Source organism: Anastrepha ludens, chromosome 3 (genome assembly GCF_028408465.1).
Source record: "Anastrepha ludens isolate Willacy chromosome 3, idAnaLude1.1, whole genome shotgun sequence".
Lineage (NCBI taxonomy): Eukaryota > Metazoa > Arthropoda > Insecta > Diptera > Tephritidae > Anastrepha > Anastrepha ludens.
The window spans coordinates 112,680,284-112,703,002 of record NC_071499.1 but is presented as its reverse complement, the minus strand read 5'-3'; the positions used below and the strand labels follow the sequence as shown (position 1 = coordinate 112,703,002).

The 22,719-nt window shown below is 40.1% G+C and overlaps 1 protein-coding gene across 2 annotated transcripts in view; it reads left to right on the top strand.

Moving 5' to 3' along the window:
• Positions 1–22,507, top strand: part of LOC128858817 (mucin-5AC) — a 55,658-nt gene extending 33,151 nt beyond the window's left edge. For both annotated transcript variants that reach the window (XM_054095338.1, XM_054095339.1), the window contains exons 3-5: positions 14,702–14,924; positions 15,284–15,434; positions 15,503–22,507. In XM_054095338.1, coding sequence (XP_053951313.1) covers positions 14,707–14,924; positions 15,284–15,434; positions 15,503–19,804 — 4,671 coding nt within the window. In that variant the 5' untranslated portion in view covers positions 14,702–14,706 and the 3' untranslated portion in view covers positions 19,805–22,507. The remainder of the gene's footprint in view (positions 1–14,701; positions 14,925–15,283; positions 15,435–15,502) is intronic.
• Positions 22,508–22,719: the final 212 nt, after the last annotated feature.

Here is a 22,719-nt window from a genome sequence, read left to right as displayed (position 1 = left end):
TTATAGTATAAACCGTGCTTTTATAAAAAATAATTGACACTAAAAAGTAAATAAATAAATAATGAAAACTTGTCAATGTATGGTGTACACTTTCCTTTGACGTTCGCTGTATTTTCGCGCCAGTTATATCTTTATGAGCCATATTCTCTAACCCTAATGCAGACATTTAGGTTTGCGTCTCTCAAAAAAAGACCGTCACAATAGACGCTAAAGTCGAAGTGCAAACCTCGATTTTATTCTAGTCCTCCTGAACTATTTAATTTAGAATTTTTTTGAGTTACGCGCATGACATCATTATTCACATGTAGAGATTAGCAGATACCAGTAAATACATACAATAAGTTTTCGATGCGGTACGAGGTGGTGGTAGCAGAGGAAAGTCTCTTCTGCGTTGCAAAGATCAGGTGGAGAAGAAATTGGCTTCACTTGGTGTGTCCAACTGGCGCCGGTTAGCACGAGAAAAAACGACTGGCGTGCTTTGTTAAACTGGGTCAAAATCACGTAAGCGGTTATCGCGACAATCAAGAAAAAGGAGATGGAAATGTATAGTATAGTATGTAGGAGACTGCTATGCGCCACTTCATTTCTTGGATCAATCTTTCACTGCCACTGATTATCTTTTAGAAAAACATTTCATAGATTATCCAATACGCTGGTTCATTCCGTATTGTTGAGGTCGAAAGATCAAGAGGTTTCGGTCAAGTACCCAGTAGTCGCCCTTTCCTTTGTCGTGCTGTGAAGATTCTCTATTTCATGTCTCTCTAATTTAAGCTAATGTCAAACAAAATAACTGGAAGAATTTGGAGTAGTTATTCTGGACTTGCTATTGGACTGAGGATAACTGGAAAATTCTCACAAAGACTTTTTGGTCACAGTAATATACTGGATATAAACGTACAATTTCTTTGCAGATGGATCCAATATCGGGGAAGGGTAAGGGTGGCTGTCTTCTGCTCGCAGTTTGATAAGCAAAAGTCTTTGGGGCTTCCTAATTTCTGTGGCATATTTCAAGCTGAGATCTATGCTGTAACCAAAGCAGCTGAGTTAGCGTTGGAATTTACTCCCCTCGACACTCGTTTAAACATCTTAATCGGTAGTCAAGCTACTAAAGCGTTTTTCTGTAAGAGCGCTTCAACTTTTGAACTGGTTTGAATAAAATACAAACGGTTTGACTTTTTTAACTAATTTTTTTTTTTATTATTGAGTTTGAACATATACATTTAAGTTTGAAATTCGATTTCTTTTGCATGACCACCGCGTACACGTTTTACGAAGTCCAATCGTTGAATGCAATTTTCGACCACTCTTTTGCATAAATCGGCCGAAATTCCAGCAATTTCGCGATTTGCAATCGTTGCTCAAGTATGTAGCGTTCCATGATGAAATGAATACTAATGAAGTTTACAAATGACAAGCGAAAAATAAAAAATATTGCGTCGTTCGTCCTCCCTATCGGGAAAAAGTTGAAGCGCACCTATTGAAAAACGCCTTATTAAAGCAATAATCGCTGTAATGACTAATATAGCTCGGAATGTGTGCAACACTCTAAGTCCAAAATGTATGAGCTCTGCACTGCAAATCTATGCTTGGCAAAAAATTGGGACTCAAGCCACAGGTCGTTCTTTGGATGTACAACGCAATGATTCGGCCAATTTTAACACCTAGTTTGGTGGGAAGCTCTTGGGGAGGGTGCAAAGGGCTGCTGTATTAGCATCACCGGAGTATGTAAAACTTGTTCCAGTGTTGCCTTTAATGTCGTTTTGCACATACTTCCCATTGACTTTTACATTAATTCCATCGCTGATCAAAGTGCAATGAAGTTAAAGGAGGTTGGCATCTGGAGGCAATCTTTGAAGCGTCTTGGTAGAATTTTTAGGCAGTTAAGACGGCATTTCTCTGAACTTCGTTCAGACCTCTGTATCCGCAAATTTGAGTTTCATGATAATGCCAGCGCAATCTTACGAAGTAGGCAGAATTGGAGGGGAAAATCTGTACCGATGCTGGTATCTCTGTTTTCACTGACGGCTCCAGATTGAATCGCTTCGCCAATTTATTTACTTCCTTAAAACTGCCGAATACTGTTTTTCAGGCACAATTCTGTACGATCCTGCAGGCACACAAAATGCTTAGGGAATGTGGGAGCGAGTTAGATATTAATATTTTTTCCGATAGTCAAGCCGCAGTCATGGTTCTGATGACGCCATGGTGCAGCTGCAAACTGGTCGACTCCTATAAAGAGGAGATCAAATCTGTTGGGTGTGCAGGTAACATTTCTCTGATCTGTGTTCTACGACATAGGAACATGAAAACCGAAATGAAATTGCTGATGAGCTTGCCAGGAAGGGATCGACTGAATTGGTTTCAGAGGCCTCCTATTTGGTCATCGGCATTCCATTGACTGTTGTGAAAGTGGAATTGCACAACTTATTTCTCAGGAAAGCGCGGAAGAGGTAGAGCTCCATTTCATCATGGAGATTACTGGGTGCTCCTTTCTTCGACAGCCTCAGTCAGTGCTCCAATGGAATGAAAAAGAGTACATAAAATTTTTAAAATATAAGATTTTAGAACCTCTTAGAACTGAAGTATATTTTAAAAACCATAAATATAGAATGTAAGCGAGCCCATGAATATCTCACCCACTTACTAGGCCCGTCCACAGTAGGCTCTTCCTTTCAAACTCAATCTAACTACCTTTGTTAGGCTATTGGAAGCATGCAAAGTTAACGTAAGCTGAGTGTTCACACAAAAACCAAAGCGAAAATTCTTTAAAGCAATCTGACACGCTTGGCAGCATGCGCAAATGGTTAGGTTGTTGCGCATGCGCAAGCGCGCCGTCAACTCTTATCGTAGATAATGGCACGTATAACAAATACCCAACAACAATTGTACGCATAATATCAAATAATACATATTCAAATGCAAGTAAGTTGCACAGAAAAGTAGTTACATGTGTCGCCTATGTGGTTTTCAGTTGTTTATTTATTTTGCATTTCATACAAGTACTTATGTAAATATATGAATATGTAACTGTGCAATAGTTGTTGTTTACTTTTAATTGTAAAACCTATTAACTATTTCCTCTCATATATGTTTGTAAGCATTTTTCTTAAAAGGCCACAATTAGGGTGTGGATTTACAAAACTTTGTTTTTCAACGCCTCGATGAGTTTTAACCTTTTTGTTTATTTCTCGTTTCACACTTTATTGTTGCTGTGTCCCATATGTAATATTTTATCTTTTCTGCGATCTATGGTTTGTTTTTATTTAGTACTCAGAAAAAAAGTTAAATAATTTTAGGTAATCAAATGCATTTTGTTCGACATTTAAGAGGCGCAATTTGTTTTTAGAAAATAGTGTCTTAGTACAGGGTGTTACAAATACCCGTTTAATAAAAAAAAATTTAGCAAAATTCAATTCCGTTGGATATGTTATGGTATTAAGAGCAGAGGCGTAGCGAGGGCGAGGCGAGTGAGGCGGCCGCCTCAGGCGCCAGACCAAGAGGGCGCCGAAATCGTACGGATATAATATAGAACTTTTTTTTCGTGGTGCGGATCAAATCCACTTATGGTCATCATGGCCCATCCTGATAATGAGTGGCTGGTGAATATCGGGTTAATACACGCAATTGGTTTATACTCAAAACCACATCGACGCCCATATTTGGTGCTAGTTACTTAAAGACACTTTTCTATCGATTATAGTAAAATTAAAAAAGAAATAATTGATTTAAAGAATTTTTCCTGCACGTACAGGTTGACGTGTCTCTTTTTCAGTCACTGGCACAAAATGCAGGCGCCAGTGTGGTTTTTAGTATGCACTTATTGCGTGTATTCGCCCGATATTTCACAGTACCTGCTACTCAATATCTTGAAATGCCATAGGTGAATTTTGTTTTGCACTACGAATGAAAACAGGAGAGTTATATTATATCAATCTAATTTTGGCGCCCTCCTGGTCTGTTCAATTTTTTAATAGTCGCTAGTAATTGAACAAAAACAAAAAATAATAATAAAACAAATTCATAGATGCACATAAAAAACATATGGGTGACCCGGCAAATATTTAAGTACAAAAATCCAAATCAATGACGCTGTCAAATATCAAGTCTGCTATATGTTTACTTGATTAATGAATCCAAATTAATCGATCCGTACAGCAATAATAATGTATACAATTAAATGTAAAAAACTTGAGTATCACGGACCACAATTAAAAAAATCCTGCAACTTCACACCAATGCACAGTGGTCCGGCGGCCGGACAAAATTCAATTTTTCAACATTTTTGAAATAAAAATTTGATAATGCAGATGTTTTCTTAAATATTCAAGGCAGATTTCCTGAAAATATTATTTAATTTAAAAAATTGTTCATTGTAGTTTTTTGACTTTAAACATGAAATTGTATGCAAATCGTACTTCATACAAGAGTTTCATTTTCATGTCTGCAAATAAATATTACCATTTGATTGTTAACCAAATATTGAACAAAGAAAAGATAATTGAATATTTTAACGGAAACAGTAATAATTCTCTTAAGTTGTGGTACAAAATCCAATTTTTTTTTTTGAAATTTCAAAATTTTTCGAAAATTTTTTTTTTAAAGATCATTTTTTCGAGTGGTCCACACCGGTCCACTTGGAATCAACCTGAGTGATGTAGCCACATATTTCAGCTATGATCTCAAACTGAAACCTGTTGCGCAAAGTTGCGCAAATTAAAAATAATGTAGCTTTTGTGCATTTACTCACAGGCAAAACGTTACATATGGCTTATGCAATTTTGTGTAAAAGACAGAAAAAGACATCACAGACCCCATCAGCATTAAGAGACAACTAAAAAAAAATTATTAAAAAAACAAAATTTTTTTTTAATATTATTACAATATTAATACGATATATGTAGAATATTAACGAACATCTGACAACAACTAAATATCCAAAAAAAAAAATTAAAAGCCAAAACAAAAATTTAAAAATTAAAAATAAAAAAAAAATTAAAAAAAAAAAATAAAAAAATAAAAAAAAAATAAAAAAAAATCTAAAAACAAAAAAAAAATGAGGAGAGAATAACCTTACCGTAAACCTCCACGTGGTACTCTCTGGGGTCGTGAAAAATGTAAAAATGAACTCACCAGCTAATTACGGAAGTAAAAATGTATTTATAGTATTCAATGAATTTAAAATTTGCTAAAACTAAGGTCAGATTCGTCATCACTGATCCTTAAAGCCCCTAAATATATATTTTCAGCTTAATTAAATGAGTTTTTGAATTTTGTCCGCCAACGCCTTCTGGTCGGACCACTGTGCAATGGTAAAGAGTTGTAAGTGACCGGTGTTGATTTTCGGTGTGATTTCGTATAAGAGAGTGCAATTCGCACTGAAACGGGGCGACACTCGCACCGGTTCGGTGTAAATCTGTGCTGCACATGCGCAAAGTCACATACTACTCGCACCAAATAGCTGTTAGCATCACACTCGATCGGTGTGGCTTACAAAAATCGCACCGATTTAATGTGATAGTCCGTAATATTTTTGTCAAGAAAGTCAATTATTTCATATTTTGAAAGTTATTTTAAGCGTCATATTATTCTGCGCAAAAAATAACCTACCACTGCGAGGTTCAAGTACCTCATCACCAACTAAGCAATGCAGTGAAGCAGGAATATTTCTTAACCTTATCGAGCTTATTAGTCAATATGACATCATCATAAAACAACATACTACTGTGGGCAAAAAGTAAGGTGAATTTGGTTGTAAAATGAAAAATCTTTATATATTTTTGTAAATCAATTTCATCCCCTTCAAAATAATCCCTTCTCGATGAAATACACTTATGCCAACGATTTTTCCAATCCCCGAAAAATGTCAAATAGTCCATTTCCGGTATAGCCAGCAGCACCTTCTTCGATTCAGCTTTTATCTCCTCAATCGACTTGAATCGCGCTCCCAGAAGTGGTCTTTTGAGTTTTGGGAATAGCCAGAAGTCACACGGAGCCAAATCAGGCGAATACGGTGGTTGCGGAACAATATGCGTGGAACTTTTGGCGAAATGGTCACGAAGACCGAGTGCAGTGTGAGACGGTGTATTATCGTGATGCAAAAACCAAGAGTTGTGGGCCCATAATTCTGGTCGTTTTAGACGAATTGCTTCACGTAAACGAAGCATAACGCTCAAATAATATTCCTTATTAACAATTTGGCCAGGTGGAAGGAATTCATAGTGCACCACACCACGAAAATCGATTAAAACTGTCATCATGACCTTTATTTTTGAACGACTTTGACGTGCTCTTTTCGGTCTGACCTCGCCTTTAGCACGATATTCGCTTGATTGGTCGGTTGTTTCAGGGTCGTACGTATAAATCCAAGTCTCATCTCCCGTAATGATGCATTTGAGCTTGTCCTGATAGTCTGAAAGCATTGTTTCACACACAACAACGCGACAACTTTTTCCAAGAAATTGAGAGTTTTCGGTACCAAACGAGATTTGACTTTTCGTAGGCCCAAATGGTCTTTCAAAATGGTTTTCACAGATCCTTCTGATATTCCGATCATATCAGTAAGGTCTTTAACAGTCAACCGACGATTTTTGAGCACTAACTCCTTCACTTTATTGACGTGTTGGTCATCTGTTGACGTCGATGGTCGTCCGGAGCGCTCCAAGTCATCAACACGTTCTCGACCCTCTTTGAAGTCTTTGAACCACTTATAAACATTTTTCTGTGACATGGTCGAATCACCAAATGCCTTCTGCAACATGCTAAACGTTTCCGCAGCCGAAATTTCATTCCGCAAACAAAATTTGATGGCACTTCTCTGCTCAATCAAATCAGACATCGAAAATCGAAAAATGCACTCTTGGTCGTTTGGTAAACACAAGCGTAAATATATTACTGATAATGACATTCACATGAAAGTTGGCCCAAATGTTATTAACAGTGCTGCCAACTCATGAAAAAAATAACAAGAGCGAAATTTTAATCCCGCGAACTTTGACAAATAAATTCACCTTACTTTTTGCCCACAGTAGTATATTCGATCACAAAAAGAAGCTGTCCATTATCTTTCACCTAGTACGCAAAATAAGTTCATTAACTTACTAGGGTAAAAAATTCGAAAGGAAATTTTTTCAAGAATCAAAAAGTCTAAATACTATGCTTTCATGTTTGATTGTACACCTGACGTATCTCATCATGAACAGATGGCTCAAATTATTCGTTATATGAATATTGAAAACGGGAAAGTGAGTATTGAAGAGAGCTTTATAGATTTTATAAGTACTGAGGAAAAAACTGGAGCAGGTATAGCTGATGAAATACTTGCGAAGTTAAAAGTAGACGGAATCGATATTAAAAATGCGAGAGGGCAATCTTACGACAATGGCGCCAATATGGCTGGGGAATACAATGGTGTTCAGGCTCGGATTTTAAACAGGAATGAGCAAGCCTTTTTTATTCCATGCGCAGCGCATTGCTTAAACCTAGCTGGGTACCATGCTGCTTCTACCAATTCTGTAATGTCAAAATTTTTCGGTACAGTACAGAAAATTTATAACTTTTTCGTACACTCTACTACAAGATGGTCACTATTGATGAAGACTCTTAAAGTTTCACTTAAGGCGCATTCAGATACGAGGTGGGCTTCTAAAGCCAAAGCTGTAAATGCCTTGAACTCACAAATTAAAGGTGTTCAAAAAGTATTAAATGAGATCAGTTCTTCATCACTTAACTCTGAGACAAAAACAAATGCTAAGACTTTGCTCGCTTGTATTGATTACGAGTTTTTATGTTTTTGGAGGTTTGGGATCAGATTTTAAGTAAAATCAATCGAGTTAATCAAGCACTGCAATCGAAAACTTTGTCATTAGAGAAAGCGACTAAACTCATTGATGGGCTGATCAATTCGATCAATGAACTTCGTGACTCTGATTTGGAAGATGCTTTCGATTATACCAGAGAGATGGCTGTAAAAATGGGTATCCCTGGGAACGTGAAAGAATCAAGAACAAGAAAGAAAAGACGATTAGAACTCGACGAGGCCGAAGATGATGGTCCAAATTTAACAAAGATTCAAAAACTTCGAACACCGATTTTCGAATCTATTGATGTCCTTCTCTCACAACTCACTTGGCGATACAAAGAATTTAGGCGCATTTCTGACGATTTCGGATTTCTCTCTGGTGATCGTCTTAGTACCATGGAACCTGAAGATCTGAAAAAAATGCTGCATATTTAGCTCTCAAATATAAAGACGATCTCAATACTCTTGAACTCTGCAGTGAAATAGTCGATTTTAAACAAACTGCATTGGAAACTGTAGAAGATCTAGAAAATGCATCTCTGCTGGATTTACTTCAAATGATTTATGATTTCGAACTTCAAGAATCATATCCTAATTTAGCTATAGCTATTCGTATATAGCTATAGCTATTCTACCAGTTTGAATTGCTTCATGTCAGCGAAGTTTTAGCAAACTGAAACTCATCAAAAACTACCTTCACTCGACGATGAGTCAAGAACGATTATCTATTATGGCGACTCTTTCCATCGAAAAAGGACTTACAAGCATGTTAAATTTTGACGATGTTATTGACGAATTTGCCGCTATCAAAGCAAGAAAAATAACTTTTTGAGATTATAATCTATGCAATATATCATTTCATTTTATGTATCTATGTATTGAGTATTGAGGATTTCATGTATTTTGTAATTTTCCGAGAGTAGTGTGTGAATAATGTCCTTTTGTGGGAATATAAATACACATGAAATCTTTACTATGTGCTTAAACTCAACATCTTGGTACTGTTCATGATAAAAAACAAGTTATCGATATTATTCTATTTTTCAAAAAATAATGTAATAAAATACCATGAAAAATTCGATTTTTATGAAATGCAGAGATTTTTTATTCACCTAATACTACGTCATATATTGAGCCCTACTAGGGGTTTACGCTACTTGAGATATACAAAAGGCGCTAAATTGTCACCTTGCCTCAGGCGCTGAAAAAGCTCGCTACGCCTCTGATTAAGAGTACTTCTTCTTTTTCTTGATTGGCGCGATAACCGCTTGAGTGATTTGGCCGAGTTTAGCAAAGCGCCACAGTCGTTTCTTTCTCGTGTTAACCGGCGCCAGTTGAAAACTCCAAGTGAAGCCACCTGATCTTTGCAACGCAGAGAAGGCCTTCCTCTTACTCTTCTACCACCTGGTACCGCATCGAATATTTTCAGAGCTGGAGCGTTTCTATCCATTCGGACGACATGACCCAGCCAACGTAGCCGCTGGATCTTTATTCGCTGCGTTATGTCTATGTCGTAGTAAAGCTCATACAGCTCATCGATCCATCGTCTGCGATATTCGCAGTTACCAACGTGCAAAGGTCTAAAAATCTTACGCAGAATCTTTCTCTCAAACACTCCAAGCGTCGCTTCATCGTATTTTGTCATCATCTAAGCTTCTGCGCAATACGATAGAACGGGCATGATGAGAGCTTTGTAGAGTATTAGTTTTGTTCGTCGAGAGATGACTTTACTACTTCATGACCTACTTATTCCAAAGAAATGCTTTGTTAAACTTGGCAAAAATCGCTTAAGCGGTTATTGCGTCAATTAAGTAGAAGAGGTCTGTCTATCGAGGCGATACTGGGCAAATGGTCTTATTCAGGGCATGGAGGTCGCCAAGTTATGCTAATAATCATACCAGTCCCCGCAGCTGTTAGGTTAGGCCAGATACTTCAGATGCCCACTATCTTGGAGAGGGCGTCATCATTTACGGTGCTGAATGGCGAATCGTCCATCTAAACTCCCAAAAGTTGTACCTTACAATCATTTGCCGGTGTGAACGACAAAGATCCTATTGCCCATTAAAATTACCAACTAGCAATCGAGTTTCATTGTTAATAAGCGCACCCATCTCAAAGTGATATCCTATCGGGCAGCTGGTGATAAGGGATATATAGAAGTTAAATATTTCGAGTTCGACATCGGAAAGCTAGACCTTGACATTCTAACGTATTGTCCCTACCAGCGATGTCTTCTTTGATAAGACGATATTTCAAAGTATGATGAACTCAAACCACCACCACTGTCTCGCTTCCAACCTTTGCCGGGCACATTGTAGCCCGTATTGATAATCAGTGAGGTACAGTTTCATATTTTGGACTGCAGTTACCAATATTCTGTATGGTATCATGAAATCAGCTATCTCGACAATTACCTCGGGAGTCTGTTGCAGTTAAATATTAAGAGTGTGCGGGTGTGAAGGACGCATGAAGTTGTTTGCGTTGGTCCGGCTGTGTATGCCGCTGTTATTGATGCGACCTGATGGTGGGCCGCGCCAAACATGGTGATTGCGGGTGCAGAGCTCTACAGTAGGAGGGCAACGTGGTCACTTGTCCAATCTCTAGCGGTGCGCAGGCCAAAACATTTTCGAAGATGACACCAGCCACTGCAAGAATTGCATTTGACTGCTGTCAGGTTTCGAGGTATTTTAGTCTGACACACGAAATTGACGGTACAGAATATCTCTGAAGGTGAACTACGAAAAGCCTTAGGGGTTCCGATTGGGGTGCTTAGTTGAGGCACAGGCGTATTGTGAGAAGTAGAAGGCATAGAGGTTAGAGGTGGCTGATGCTGAGAGCAACATGTGGCTACAAACTTTGTGGTCCACGCAGAATCGTAGAGGCTGAGTTTAAGATGGCACCATCCGATGCATTGATTACATCTAACGGAAGCTTAGTTCGAATGGAGCCATCTTTGGTAAAATCAGTAGAAATATACTTCTGGACCAGAGTTAGGCTTAATGCCAGACCTAAGAAGAAGTATTTGGGGCAGCCGAGCTGCATCAAGTTGCCCCAGTGGCACTCAAAGATGGGTGAGATTCAGCGCACTAGTCAGGGCCAGCATTCTGGGTTGACAGCCCTGGGTAGAGAAAAACCCGAGTTCTCGCTATGTAGAACTAGCTGTCATGTGAATGACTTTTCTGGTCCCACTGTTTGGTTTATCTCTTTGGATACACAATTAGCTCTATAGATTAGCGGCTATGGATTACAACTGGCGCCAACAGTTCCACTAGGCGAACTTTATTAATGCTTGTTACTAGAACAACAACAACTTTAACACAAACTTATAAGTAAATCTTAACATAAATCCTCATATCTGCTTCACCGAATGCTATCAGAAACATAGAAGCGGCTTTAGATATTATTGCTTGGGGCTATAATGGAAACTGTTTTGGCAAAGCGATTAACTTTAATTCAAAGTGCAATTATCTAACAATTAATTTAAAAGCTTACTGAAATCTCAAACTATTGTAAATCATACTTTGCCTCTCTGCTAAAGCGGCTAAAGTGAATTTGTGCCTTGATTACTAAAAAACAAAACTTCACACCAAGTCCAAATGACGTTGAATAAAGTCCAATAGTTGGTTCTGCCTACAAGCATAAAACATAAATACATAAATAAAGGCGTCCACATACATATGCCTATGTCTAAACTATGATTTGCGCAAACTATAATTAAATGTCGTTAAAGGTGATTAAGAATTGCGGGCTGAGTTTTTGACTGCTTATGAAATACCAACGTGAATGTGACTGTAGTTGTTTGGAGTAACGTGAGGAGTTGTGAGTGAATTATTTCTTGTTGAAAGCATAAGCAAAGAGTGGTACAGTGATGCCGCGTTAATTGAAATTTTATTCATTTGAAGTGATTGAAAATTGTGGAGAAAAAAAGAGTGCCCAGTTTTTCAGTGTTTTAACTATCCACTTATTGATTAATGCAATGATAGTGCACTATGCCCAGCCCTGTTTCAAATATATTAGGTTGGAGAAAAGGTTCGTACCGTTTTACCGAAGACTTTTATTTAAACTGAATCAAATACTTTTATAAATAAGTTAATCAATTATCTTTTCGCCGTTTGCTGTTTACAACGTCTTCCCACCTCTCGACCAATTTATTGATGCCGTTCCGCCAAAAATCGCGTGGTCTGGTGTCAAAGGAGTTGTTGAGCTAATTTTTAAGGACCTCTTTGTCATCGAAGGTAACGCCTTTCATATGGTTTGACAGGGAACAGAAAAGTGAATACGGCGGAAGCTAAAGGACCACCCATTCGAGCTTTTGAATTGTGGCTTTGACGACTTGTGCAACATGGGGCCTGGCGTTGCCGTGAAGGAGTATGGTTTGACCCTGTCGATCAGGTATTTTCAGTCGAATAGCGTCATTCACGCGATGTAGCTGGGCAAGGTAGAGCTCCTTGTTGGCCGTGGTATTCTTTTCAAGAATTTTCCAGTGCACCATGCCCTCGCAGTTCCACCAAACACATATCAATCTTCTTTGGATGAAGATCCGACTGGACTCTCTTGGATGAAGATCCGGCTTTGACGAATCTCCTGAAGCCGCCATCTCCTTTCTTTGCTTCATACTGATGTATAGGCATCATTTCTCATCTTCCGTGACGATTCGGTACAAAAAGCAATGATTACAACCGCGTGCTGCTCAATGGTGCGCAAGATGCTGAGAAGCAATTTGAAGGCGACTTTCTTGGTGTTTTTAGTTGAGCCTGGGATGCTTTCGGAAAACCCCATTGAATGAAGGTTATCATTTTATGATCACAGTTAATTTTTTTCGCTTATCTTGCTTCGTTGCTGTCTCAACAACGACTGATTGGATAAGAGACAACTGATTGACAGCCGAAGTTGCTCACACAAGTTTGGTTTTTCACCATAGCAGATTCGCCAAACCTGGTAATCTGTCATCCTAGATATTTTGAAAGATTTCGAGCGAGAACCAACAAAAATCCACCGCTGATTCACCATGAGTCTCTGCACTGTTCGAAGTGAATTTTGGCTCAGCGGTATCATGAGCCCTTATTTAATCTCTTAGTGTGCTTATATTGGAGCAGTACTGTGGACGATGACTAACGTTGAGAGTGAAGAAAATCCAGGATTGAGTTGAGAAAATCGAGGATTGAGTTTTCTTCGCTGTAGTTGCTCTGGTCGACATGAACACTGAAGCCTTTATCTCTTAATTCTCTTGATGGGACATAGGGCCTCTACGAAACGCTGCAAACAGTCACGATTCTTCGCATTGACTTTGACTTCTTTGAAAGCTTTCCCTGCAGCCTTAAGTTCTTTTTCGAGAATTCTTTTCCAAGTGCACCTTTTTTTCTACTGCGTTGCGGGTTCCAATCGAGTGCTTGCTTGCATATTTCTTTGCGGTCCTTTCGCAGAGTATGGCCAATCCACCTCCACCTCCTCTGCTTTATTTCAGTCTGGACGGGTAACTACATACAATTCGCCATCTCTCTGTTGTTGATTCTTCTAGGCCACAAAATCTACAATAAACAACTTAAACATTTTTTGACAAAAACGTGCAGCTTATTTTCGAGCAAGTCTGTCAGAAGCCAGACCTCATAGCTATACAAATGGATTTATTTTACATTTGAGTTGAAAATACGCAGCTTCGTATGTGTCGAAATCGATATAGAATTCCATATCTTGTTCGGCTAAGCAAACGCGCTACGAGCTTTTCCGATTCGGGTGAGGTCTTTATAAGCGACATTCCTATGTAAGGAATCTATTAAAAATCGACAATATTTTCTTCTGTTACATTTTTTTCAATTTATTCCACCTTGAAACTAAAATAGTACTATATCTCAGCTTTTATAACAGCTCCAGCATCAACAACACACAGACGTACGACGTACCGTTGCTCGGCTATTTTGCATAGTGCACGCGAAATCTCTGGTCTATGCTCGCAAATCATAAATGATTACTGCTCCAAAGGGTAACATAACTCGCGATCTTCATGATGCAAAGACTTCATTCAAAGGTTGTCTGCTACCAGGATGTGGTATCTAAATCGAAGCCGCGGCAGCCGTTTGGCCGAAATTATATTCACACAGAATGCCGCTGAATGCTCATGGAAAGAAAAGAGCTCCTGTGACGATAGCAAACACTGTTTATCTTATTTTATTTCAAAGTTTGACCGCTCTTAATGAAATACCCTTCACATAGGCACACTTTTGAAGTGTATTCGAGGGTTTTCCAAATGTTATTAATTATGCTGAAATTCATCTTATACCTTCTAAAAATTATGAAAAGTTCTAGTGCACAAAATACATCGGCACTAAGTGTTCGAAAATTCAGAAAAATCGGAAAAAGAATTGTCAAAAGAGACCTTTAAGCTCAGTGCTTTTTTATGCCATTAGTTTCCAGCCAACCAAGGCTTCCCCTCCTCTTGTTATTAGAACCTTTTATAATAATAGTAATAATAATATTGTATTAATTCTCGTTTACGCCCTTTGTTGGGTACTTCGTCGAGCTCCTAATTCTCTTTGTGGTGCGCGTCTTGATGCTTTTCCACACATGGAGGGAAGTCCCTCTTTTAAGCCGCCTCCAAAACCTGATATTGATATTTAAACATATTGTTAATAGAGGCTTCTAAATTTAAGTCTTAACCGCAGTGCTCTCTCTTACCTAATTGAATTACACAAATTTCCATCCCTTAAAAAAAAATGAAGTCTGCAACATTTTATCAAAATTTAAATAGAGTTCTTTAAATGAGGTTTTGACCCAAAGAAAGAAAAATTAATTATCAGTTATTATAAGCACAAATTGCTTCCCAATTTTCCTCTGGTATATAAAAAATGCTCTTTTTTTAATAAAAACACGCCCTAATCTTTGATCCTTTATCTTCTCTTTTTCCAGCCACAATGTACCATCGACCAAAAATATTTCTATTCTGCTTGATTCTGCTCCAAATCCGACCTTTCTGCACCTATCCCACTATCGATAAACCATTTCCCGATTCACGAAACTATTTGAGCCGAAATGAGAAGCAATCACTTTTCAAGCCACCCGAATTGGAGGAAACCATCGAGGAAGTGCAAAGAATTTTGGCACAGGATCCCTCTTTGCCCCGCTTGACAAGGTAAGTTGAGAGTGAGAGTAAGTAAGATTAGGCGAGGCGGGCTGCTCTTTTAGTTAGAGTCGGCTGAGACCTGTCCTTACATCCTTCTAAAATGTGTCTCAACTTGTGAGAGCACGAATTTTAGAGGAACACCACCGCACTGCGGAACAATGTGCCGACAATAACTGTGTGCTCTCAAAGATATTGTTGTGATCTTCGACAATCTCTAACGAATATCGAGTAAGTCGTTGCCGGTCCTTAGATCGCAGCGTAGTAGCGTAAAACACGGATGACATCTCACCTCGGGATGTACTTTCTTTTCATAGACCATTTTCATGTATCTCAATTACTAGAAACCTTTTTAATTTTCCTTTTTTCAGAGGTGAAATCGAGGAACTCTATGAGAAGGTGACTCGCGAAGAGTACCAAAAAAGCATTGCAGCTGGCGATATGGGGCGCGCAGATAGCATGCGTGCACTCATGTTGGTGTTACCCTTCAATACGGACAATAATACGGAGGAAAACATACAGGTAAAGACAGTACCGCTCTCTATTTTGCTAAACCTCTTAGTAATATATCACTTTATCTTTACATTTAGGAGCTCTACACACGTCCGCCTGTCACGAAAGTTATTGGCGCCTACACATCACACCCACCCATCAAATTCCTTACGCCCGATCCAAGCGCGCCAGTGAAAATAGAAACTGCGCCCATTGGCAATTTTGCAGCAACCACTTACAAACCTTTTTATTCACTGAAAACACAAAAGGCGTTTGCACCCAGCCCAACCACATATCACCCACCACCGCCAGCGCCAGTCATATTTAAGATGACTTCGCCCACCCAGCACGCACCGATGGGTTTTCAGCCCGTCACTAATAGCGCGGCCTACGAAACGCACGTAGAGCGCAATCCAACCTCGAAACCAGTGCACCGTTATAGCAGTCATTACAGCGCTAAGAACGCAGATTTTCTCAAGCAGCGTAAGCCAATGCCCCAAACAACAACGGTGCGCCCTGTCGCGGATGTTTTGGAAAGTTTGGGTATAGTTGGACAAACACAATCACGCAATCGTTTTACGATCGATGATTACTATGCGGCGGAGAGTGCGCCGCAGCCAGTAATATCCACTTATGTGCCACAAACTGTAAGCATTTCCAATCTTAAGGAATTGCAAGGTTATAGTCTCTCCCCAAAGATCAGGCCCGACGCCTATGCGAGCTTTAAGCCGCTAAATATTGGCGAAGAGATACGCGTAAAGCCGGAGGTGGAGGGTTATCTCACACGTTTTGGCATAGTGGGTGGCCGAAAACGGAAGGACTTGAAGAAGGGCAATAATTTAAAGGGACACGTTGAGCTTGCGGCTGGTGGAAGTGAGATATCGACAGCTAAGTTGCCAAGACTCGGCACAGTAGCTGGTTCGAATAAAGCAGCCAGCAGTGAACTAGAGAAGTTACTCCAGAATTTGCAAGAACTTGAGCGTTTAAATGTCAATCCAAAAGTATTAGCTCCTACCACAACTATTCGACCGACAACCAGTACCACCACCACCACCACCACGACAACTACGCCAGCACCCACAACTCCGAATTTGATAACGAACGGGGAGCCTCTGCTAATTGAACCGAAGAAGCCGCGAAGACGCATTGATCCGAATATTGATATTAATTTCGGCAGTTTGGGTAATCACCAGACAGAGGCGCCAAATACTGACCAACTGAGTAAGCTGCTCGAGAATCTGCAAGAGCTGGAAAAATTGCGCAAAAATCCTAGTAATGTGCAGAAAACTATTCCACCGACGACTACGGCTGCCAGTGCCGCACGTGCGGGAGTATTTCAATTCGCCGCGCCAACGCCCCCACCACGTACGCCAAGTTTAGTGAATCGTTTCAACGAACTCGCGCTACAGTCCACACCGGCTACGCGTAGTTCGGCACAAGCGGATGCTGCACAACTGCAACAGGTGTTGCGCCAACTGCAGACGTTGGAGCAGGCCAATGCGCGTACTACGAAGAAACCACAGACTCAGCCTGTGCGGGCTGGAGGAGGTTTTTTGGCTGGGCTTGGTGGGCTTGGTGGCCTCGGTGGTGTTGGTGGATTGGGTGGTGCACTGGCACCCACAGATGTTTTCAATTTGCAAAAACTGCTTACCGACGATCGAGAGCTTGAGCGTTTGTACGAGCAAGCGCGCGCTAAGCAAACTGGCAGAAAGCTCGCGACGACTACAACACCAAAGCCAACAACTACGACTACGCAACGCACTTTAATATTGGGCGATTTGGATGATGCTGACTTGCAGCGTCTTTTTGAGCAGGCACGGGCGCGCACTAGTACAACGGTTGCTCCTACAACAACAACCACTACAACAACACCACGAACACCGGCGCCGAGTTATCGTGAATTGGCACAGTTGCAGAAATACTTTGCGGAGTTGGACCGCCCACGCACCAGCACCACAACGTCTACGACTACCACAACAACACCTGCACCTACTACTACGATGAGCACTAACCCACCAACAACTACTACTTCGACCACCACAAGCACGTTTACAACAACCACGCCAACACCCGCTCTAAGTTCAACCGATTTGGCACATCGCATCACTAACAGTCTTAGTGGACTGAAGCCCAAAAAATCGGATGCTGATAACGATCAGTTGCAGGAACTCATCAGCCGCGTGCAACAGCTGGAACGTTTGAACTCAGCCAAGATCGAAAATAGTATACGCGCAACGACAACGGATACGCCAATTCCGTTTGTAGGTTTCACCACACGAAAGGTGAATGCGCCCAACTCCAAGTACGACGACAACCGTGCGCTTTCCAATGATTTCGCGCATTTACAGGAACTCTATCAGCAGGTGGCAAGTGCAGAACAAGGCGCCTTCGGACGCATTGAAATCTCCACAGCTGCCACTGCTGCGAAACCATCCGCCAAGCGCACGCAGAACTTTGCACAGAAGATCATTGACATCACAAACGATACCGGCTCTGGTAGCAGTCTACAAGAGGTCGATCCAAGTGACTTTGTACAGCTACAGAAGCTGTTAAGCAAAGTACAGGAGCTGGAACGTGTAAAGATCCATGGCGTGCAGGGTGTTTTAGAACCGGCCGCGCCCACACCAACTGTTAGTAGTTACACACGTGACTTTTCTTCCTTGTCTAATCTGGTAACTTCCGCATCCGTGCACACCCCCACCGTTCATAATTCTAATGGCGCACAAATCATTTACCCCGAAAAGGCAGATAAGGCACTTGAGTACAAACCATTCGAGAATATACTTAAGACAGACTCTCAGCAACCGAACACCGCTACTACGGCAAGGTCGCATGTTGCGAAAAAAGGCAATGCTGTGGAAGAACCCACATCCAGCGAGGAGTTGCGTGAGTTGGCCATGGCGGCACCAGCGAACCCAACGAGCTCGACATATGACAAGGATTTCGAACATTACCAAGAGTTCTTCAAGAAGCTTGAGGATGATGAGCGGAATTCGTACAAGAATATGAAGCCACCAATGATATATAAGACGGTGACAAAGGAACCGCCACGATTCATCGAAACACACAAACCGCATGAGGTGTCCAAGCAAAAGAGTAGTAATGTGCAGCAAAAAGCCGATCTCGAGGAACTCCAGAAGCTTTTGAGCAATGCGCAGCAACTAGAAAAATTAGGCGTCACCTTGCCCACAGAGTTATCGCAACAAATTGAATCCAAACTAATTAAACCAACCCCCAACGGACAACTAGAGAACCAGTTGGAAACATCCACATCGAAATCAGTGCATATAGTCATGGCAGCACATCCAAAATCAGATAGAGAATTTAACGATCTAATGAGTAATTCAGGGTTACTCCAAAACGACGTCGAACATAAGTCTACAAGCACTACGTTCCCGACAATTAAGCAGGATGTAACAATTGCCGAGGATGTTGTGGAAGAATCTAGCGAAAAAGAAGCGTTCTTTTCACTAACCACGCCAAAATCGCTCACACCAAGAGAACCCAAGCCCACCACTTCGAGTGCTTTGGATCTGCCTATTTTCAGTGCAACAAAAATTATTGAGGCCGCCATCAAACGTGCAGCCAATAAAATAGGTGTATCCACAGAACAGCCACTGGGTTTCCAAAGGCGTAGTGATACGGATGTTTATGCCGACATGGACCCAGGCAGTATGGACGATCTGATGGGTGAGTTCAGCGAGATGAATTATCAATTGGCTTCGCCGGATGTAACCGTAAGTACGCCACAAAGCGATCCAACAGCAGCAAATTCGGAAACTGAAGCCAGCCAACAAACTGCAGCTGCGGACGAATCGGTAGATATAACGAAGGATCTACTAGAACTGCAGCGCTTGATCGGCAACTTGCAAGAACTGCAAAGTCTAAACCTCACCGTCAATTCAGCTTTGCTGCGTCAAGCAGACGCTAAGTATCTGGAAACGTTGAAGAAACAGCAAACAATGGCAGATGATACTATAAAAAGTCGTCGACAAAGTGTAACTCCCGTTGTACTGGCGACAAGTGAAAGCTCAACGGCGAGCATAGATACAAACACCGACGATTCGGATATTTCACCAGATCCAGTAGATACTAAGACTGCGGCAAGCGGTTCAAGTGACACCAACAGCGCACCAGAAGACACTACAACTAGCAGTAGCAGCAGCACGTCGACTACGGAGGAGTCGCGCAATGGTTCACTTGCTGATCTGGAAGACTCTTTTGGTGGCACCGATACGAATAAGGAAGAACCAAAGCCGCCAAAACGTAAGAATGGTTTCTACTTTCTGGCCGATTGGAACTCTTTCCTAGAAGTGGGTGATGGCGATGATCAAGTGATAGTACGTCTGAGTCCGAAAATAGGCGATCCACGATTATTTATACCAGTCAAAGTACCATAAAGAGGATTCAAGGGGCTGCTGTAGAGTTTAAGTGAAAGTGCAAAAAAGACAACTTTTGTAAATATTTATTATAATTAATTTTATTCTTAAGAGTTTCTCAAAAGGTGGCTGCAAACTGATTGGAGTCGAGTACAACTAGAAGTGGTGGGTAGGAGAAGACGTGAATGAGAGAAAAATACTAGCATTTTAAGACAGAAAAAAATTAGCATTTTAAGTTGTGGCCTGAGGATTGGCTTTTTTAAGATTAAGAAAATTGCGATAATGCGCCTGAGTTCTCGGTGCATCAAAAAAAAAAATTGAGCTTTGATAAGCGAGACAATTTAAAGCAGTGGGCGTTTTGAGTCATGCATTAATTTGAGTCAAACATTTTTAGCTTTCCACTAGAGATAACACTCTGTTGATCGAGGCGAAGTACTCAAAATCTTACAAGATACAACATGAGCAACAAATTTGCTTATGGTGAATGGCGCACCCAGGCGGAGTTTGGTTTTTCAGTTCAATTCGTTCACACTAAATAATCTTCAACGGAATGAAATGCGAAGACATGTCTTCATTTTAGTAAGATTTTTAGCTGAACAATTTCCGTTAGAAAGAAATTATTGTATAAGTCCCATAGAGGAAATTTTAGAATAATGAATCCACAATTCAATAGCCAGCATACAAAAGTTGGCTGGCAAGGGCAGCTATTTCAATTACTTTCCAACGATTAGAGGGCTTCGTTTGATAAGCCTGGAGCAGAGGTACCTTGATTTTTACTCATTTAGCGTGGACCCTCCAAGTCTTCGGAGGACTTTGACCAACATTTTGTAAAAGCTTAACTTAGTAGAATTTAGAAAGTGAGTTTTAAAAAGTTGTCAAGCTGCAACAGAAATAGAGTCGATTCAGCTCCTTTTAGATCGATGACCTGGAACGCAGTCGAAGCAACACATCTAATTGGTTTCGTAACTAACCGGGTAGAGATAATGGTGGCGATAGTGATAGTAGGCGAGATATCTCTAAACGGGGAGATATTTTGATAAATTACAGGCTCTTTGATACAGGCTCTTTGGATAGTTTGAAGCACGGCCTCTTGGCGTGCACGTAAGGCACTTTGGATATTATTGCAACTGAGATTGGGAATGGGTTTCTTAAAGACTCCCTTTTAACATTTGCTAACCTAAGTCAGCGAGCGGATGTGAGCTGAAAATAGCCTGAGCAAATCAGATGTTCGAGATATTGTGGCTTAAAATTGCAAAGAAATTTGTTTGTGCTATAATCGAGGTCATGTCATTATCATCATTGTTTCCTTGAATTCCTAGCGACATATAGGGCACCAAAAACCCCTATGCGCCATCTCCACCGATTACTGGACAAGGCCTGCATTTCTTTTCAGCTTAACCCGAGTTGAGCTGTCTCGCGATCCACAGTTCTTTTATAAGTTTCTCTTGTTCTACAAGGCGGTCTGCCTCTCGCTGTGAGTTCAATTCCATAGCCTTCTTCGCTATGTTACCGTCTTTTTTGCGTGAAGTGTGACCAGTCTACTTCCATTTCTGCCTTCTAATCCAAAGGCCTAACGGCTCCATGTTTACTTTTTCGAGTAATTACTTATTTGGTATTATTTTTGGCCATAAAACTCAGGATATAAAATTTAGATAGCGGTTGACAACAACTTGTAAGCGACTGGTTATAATGGTGGTAATTTTCCAGGTAGAGCTATTATAAAGCAGTACCGACAGCCTTTGACTTCATGAGTCTAACCTTTAAACTAGAACTCAGGTTGTTGTTTCGCCATACAGGGTACAACATCCCGAATGTCCCTCTGGTTTTTTCCATTCGGGAACGTACAGCCGTGCCATTGCTCGTGGCATTGTTTCGATAGGGTTACCTGCAATATCCACACACCCACCCATCTTATTTGGCAGACTCATCATCTTCATCTTGTCAAAATTGATTTTAAGGCCAGCAACCTAGTTTCTCTACGAAGCGCGGAACCCATTTCGTTAAGCCCGGTTAGGCGATGTGCTAGGAGGCATATGTCGTCAGCGTAAGCTGTGTGTTGTAGCGTGTCGTCCATTTTAGACCGCAGTTTTGAAGAGAGCTAAAGGCTGCTGCGAAGACGTCTCCTATTACTAAGAGGAATAACACGAGCGATAGAGTACATCCCTTGTGAACTCCGTTTCGAACTTCGAATGGCTCCGACAGCTTACCCTTGTATCGCACACGGCATCTAGCGCCATCATAATTGAGGTTATGTAATATGAAATATTTTCCTTTGAGGTCAAAGTACAACCATTTCCCTTTTAAACCTATTTCGATGAGTAAAAAAGGTTTTTATTTAAATCTGGGACATTTTCTATTAATCTTACAGGGATTTGTAAAATTCGTCGATAAGCGGATAAAGAGAAGAATACAAAACTGGCATGAGCTACTCTAAGGCCAACTGGCACGCTTTCATTTAAGCATACTTAAAAAAAATTTAAAAAGGTTGAAATTCAAAAACAAAAAAAAATACTAAACATTTTAATTGAAAAAAAATTTTTAAATATATAAAATGGTCGAAATTTAAAAAAAAATTTATAATTTTAATTCAAAAAAAAATTTATAAAAATCAAAAAAACTCTAAAAAGTTTATAAAATAGTCGAAATTTAAAAAAAAAATTTAAAAAATTTTAATTGAAAAAAAAAAGTTTAATTGAAAAAAAATTATTAAAAATATTATTATAATAGCGCATATACAAATCTAATAAATATAGGTATATGTAAAGTGGTCGAAATTTAAAAAAAAACTAAAAATCTAAATTTTCTTCAAATTAAAATTTTTTTTTCTTCCCATTAAACAATTAAAACCAAAATTTTTTTTTCAGTTAAAATTTTCAATTTTGTTTTACATTTCGACCTTTTTATATAATATATATTTTTTTAAATTTCTAACCAAA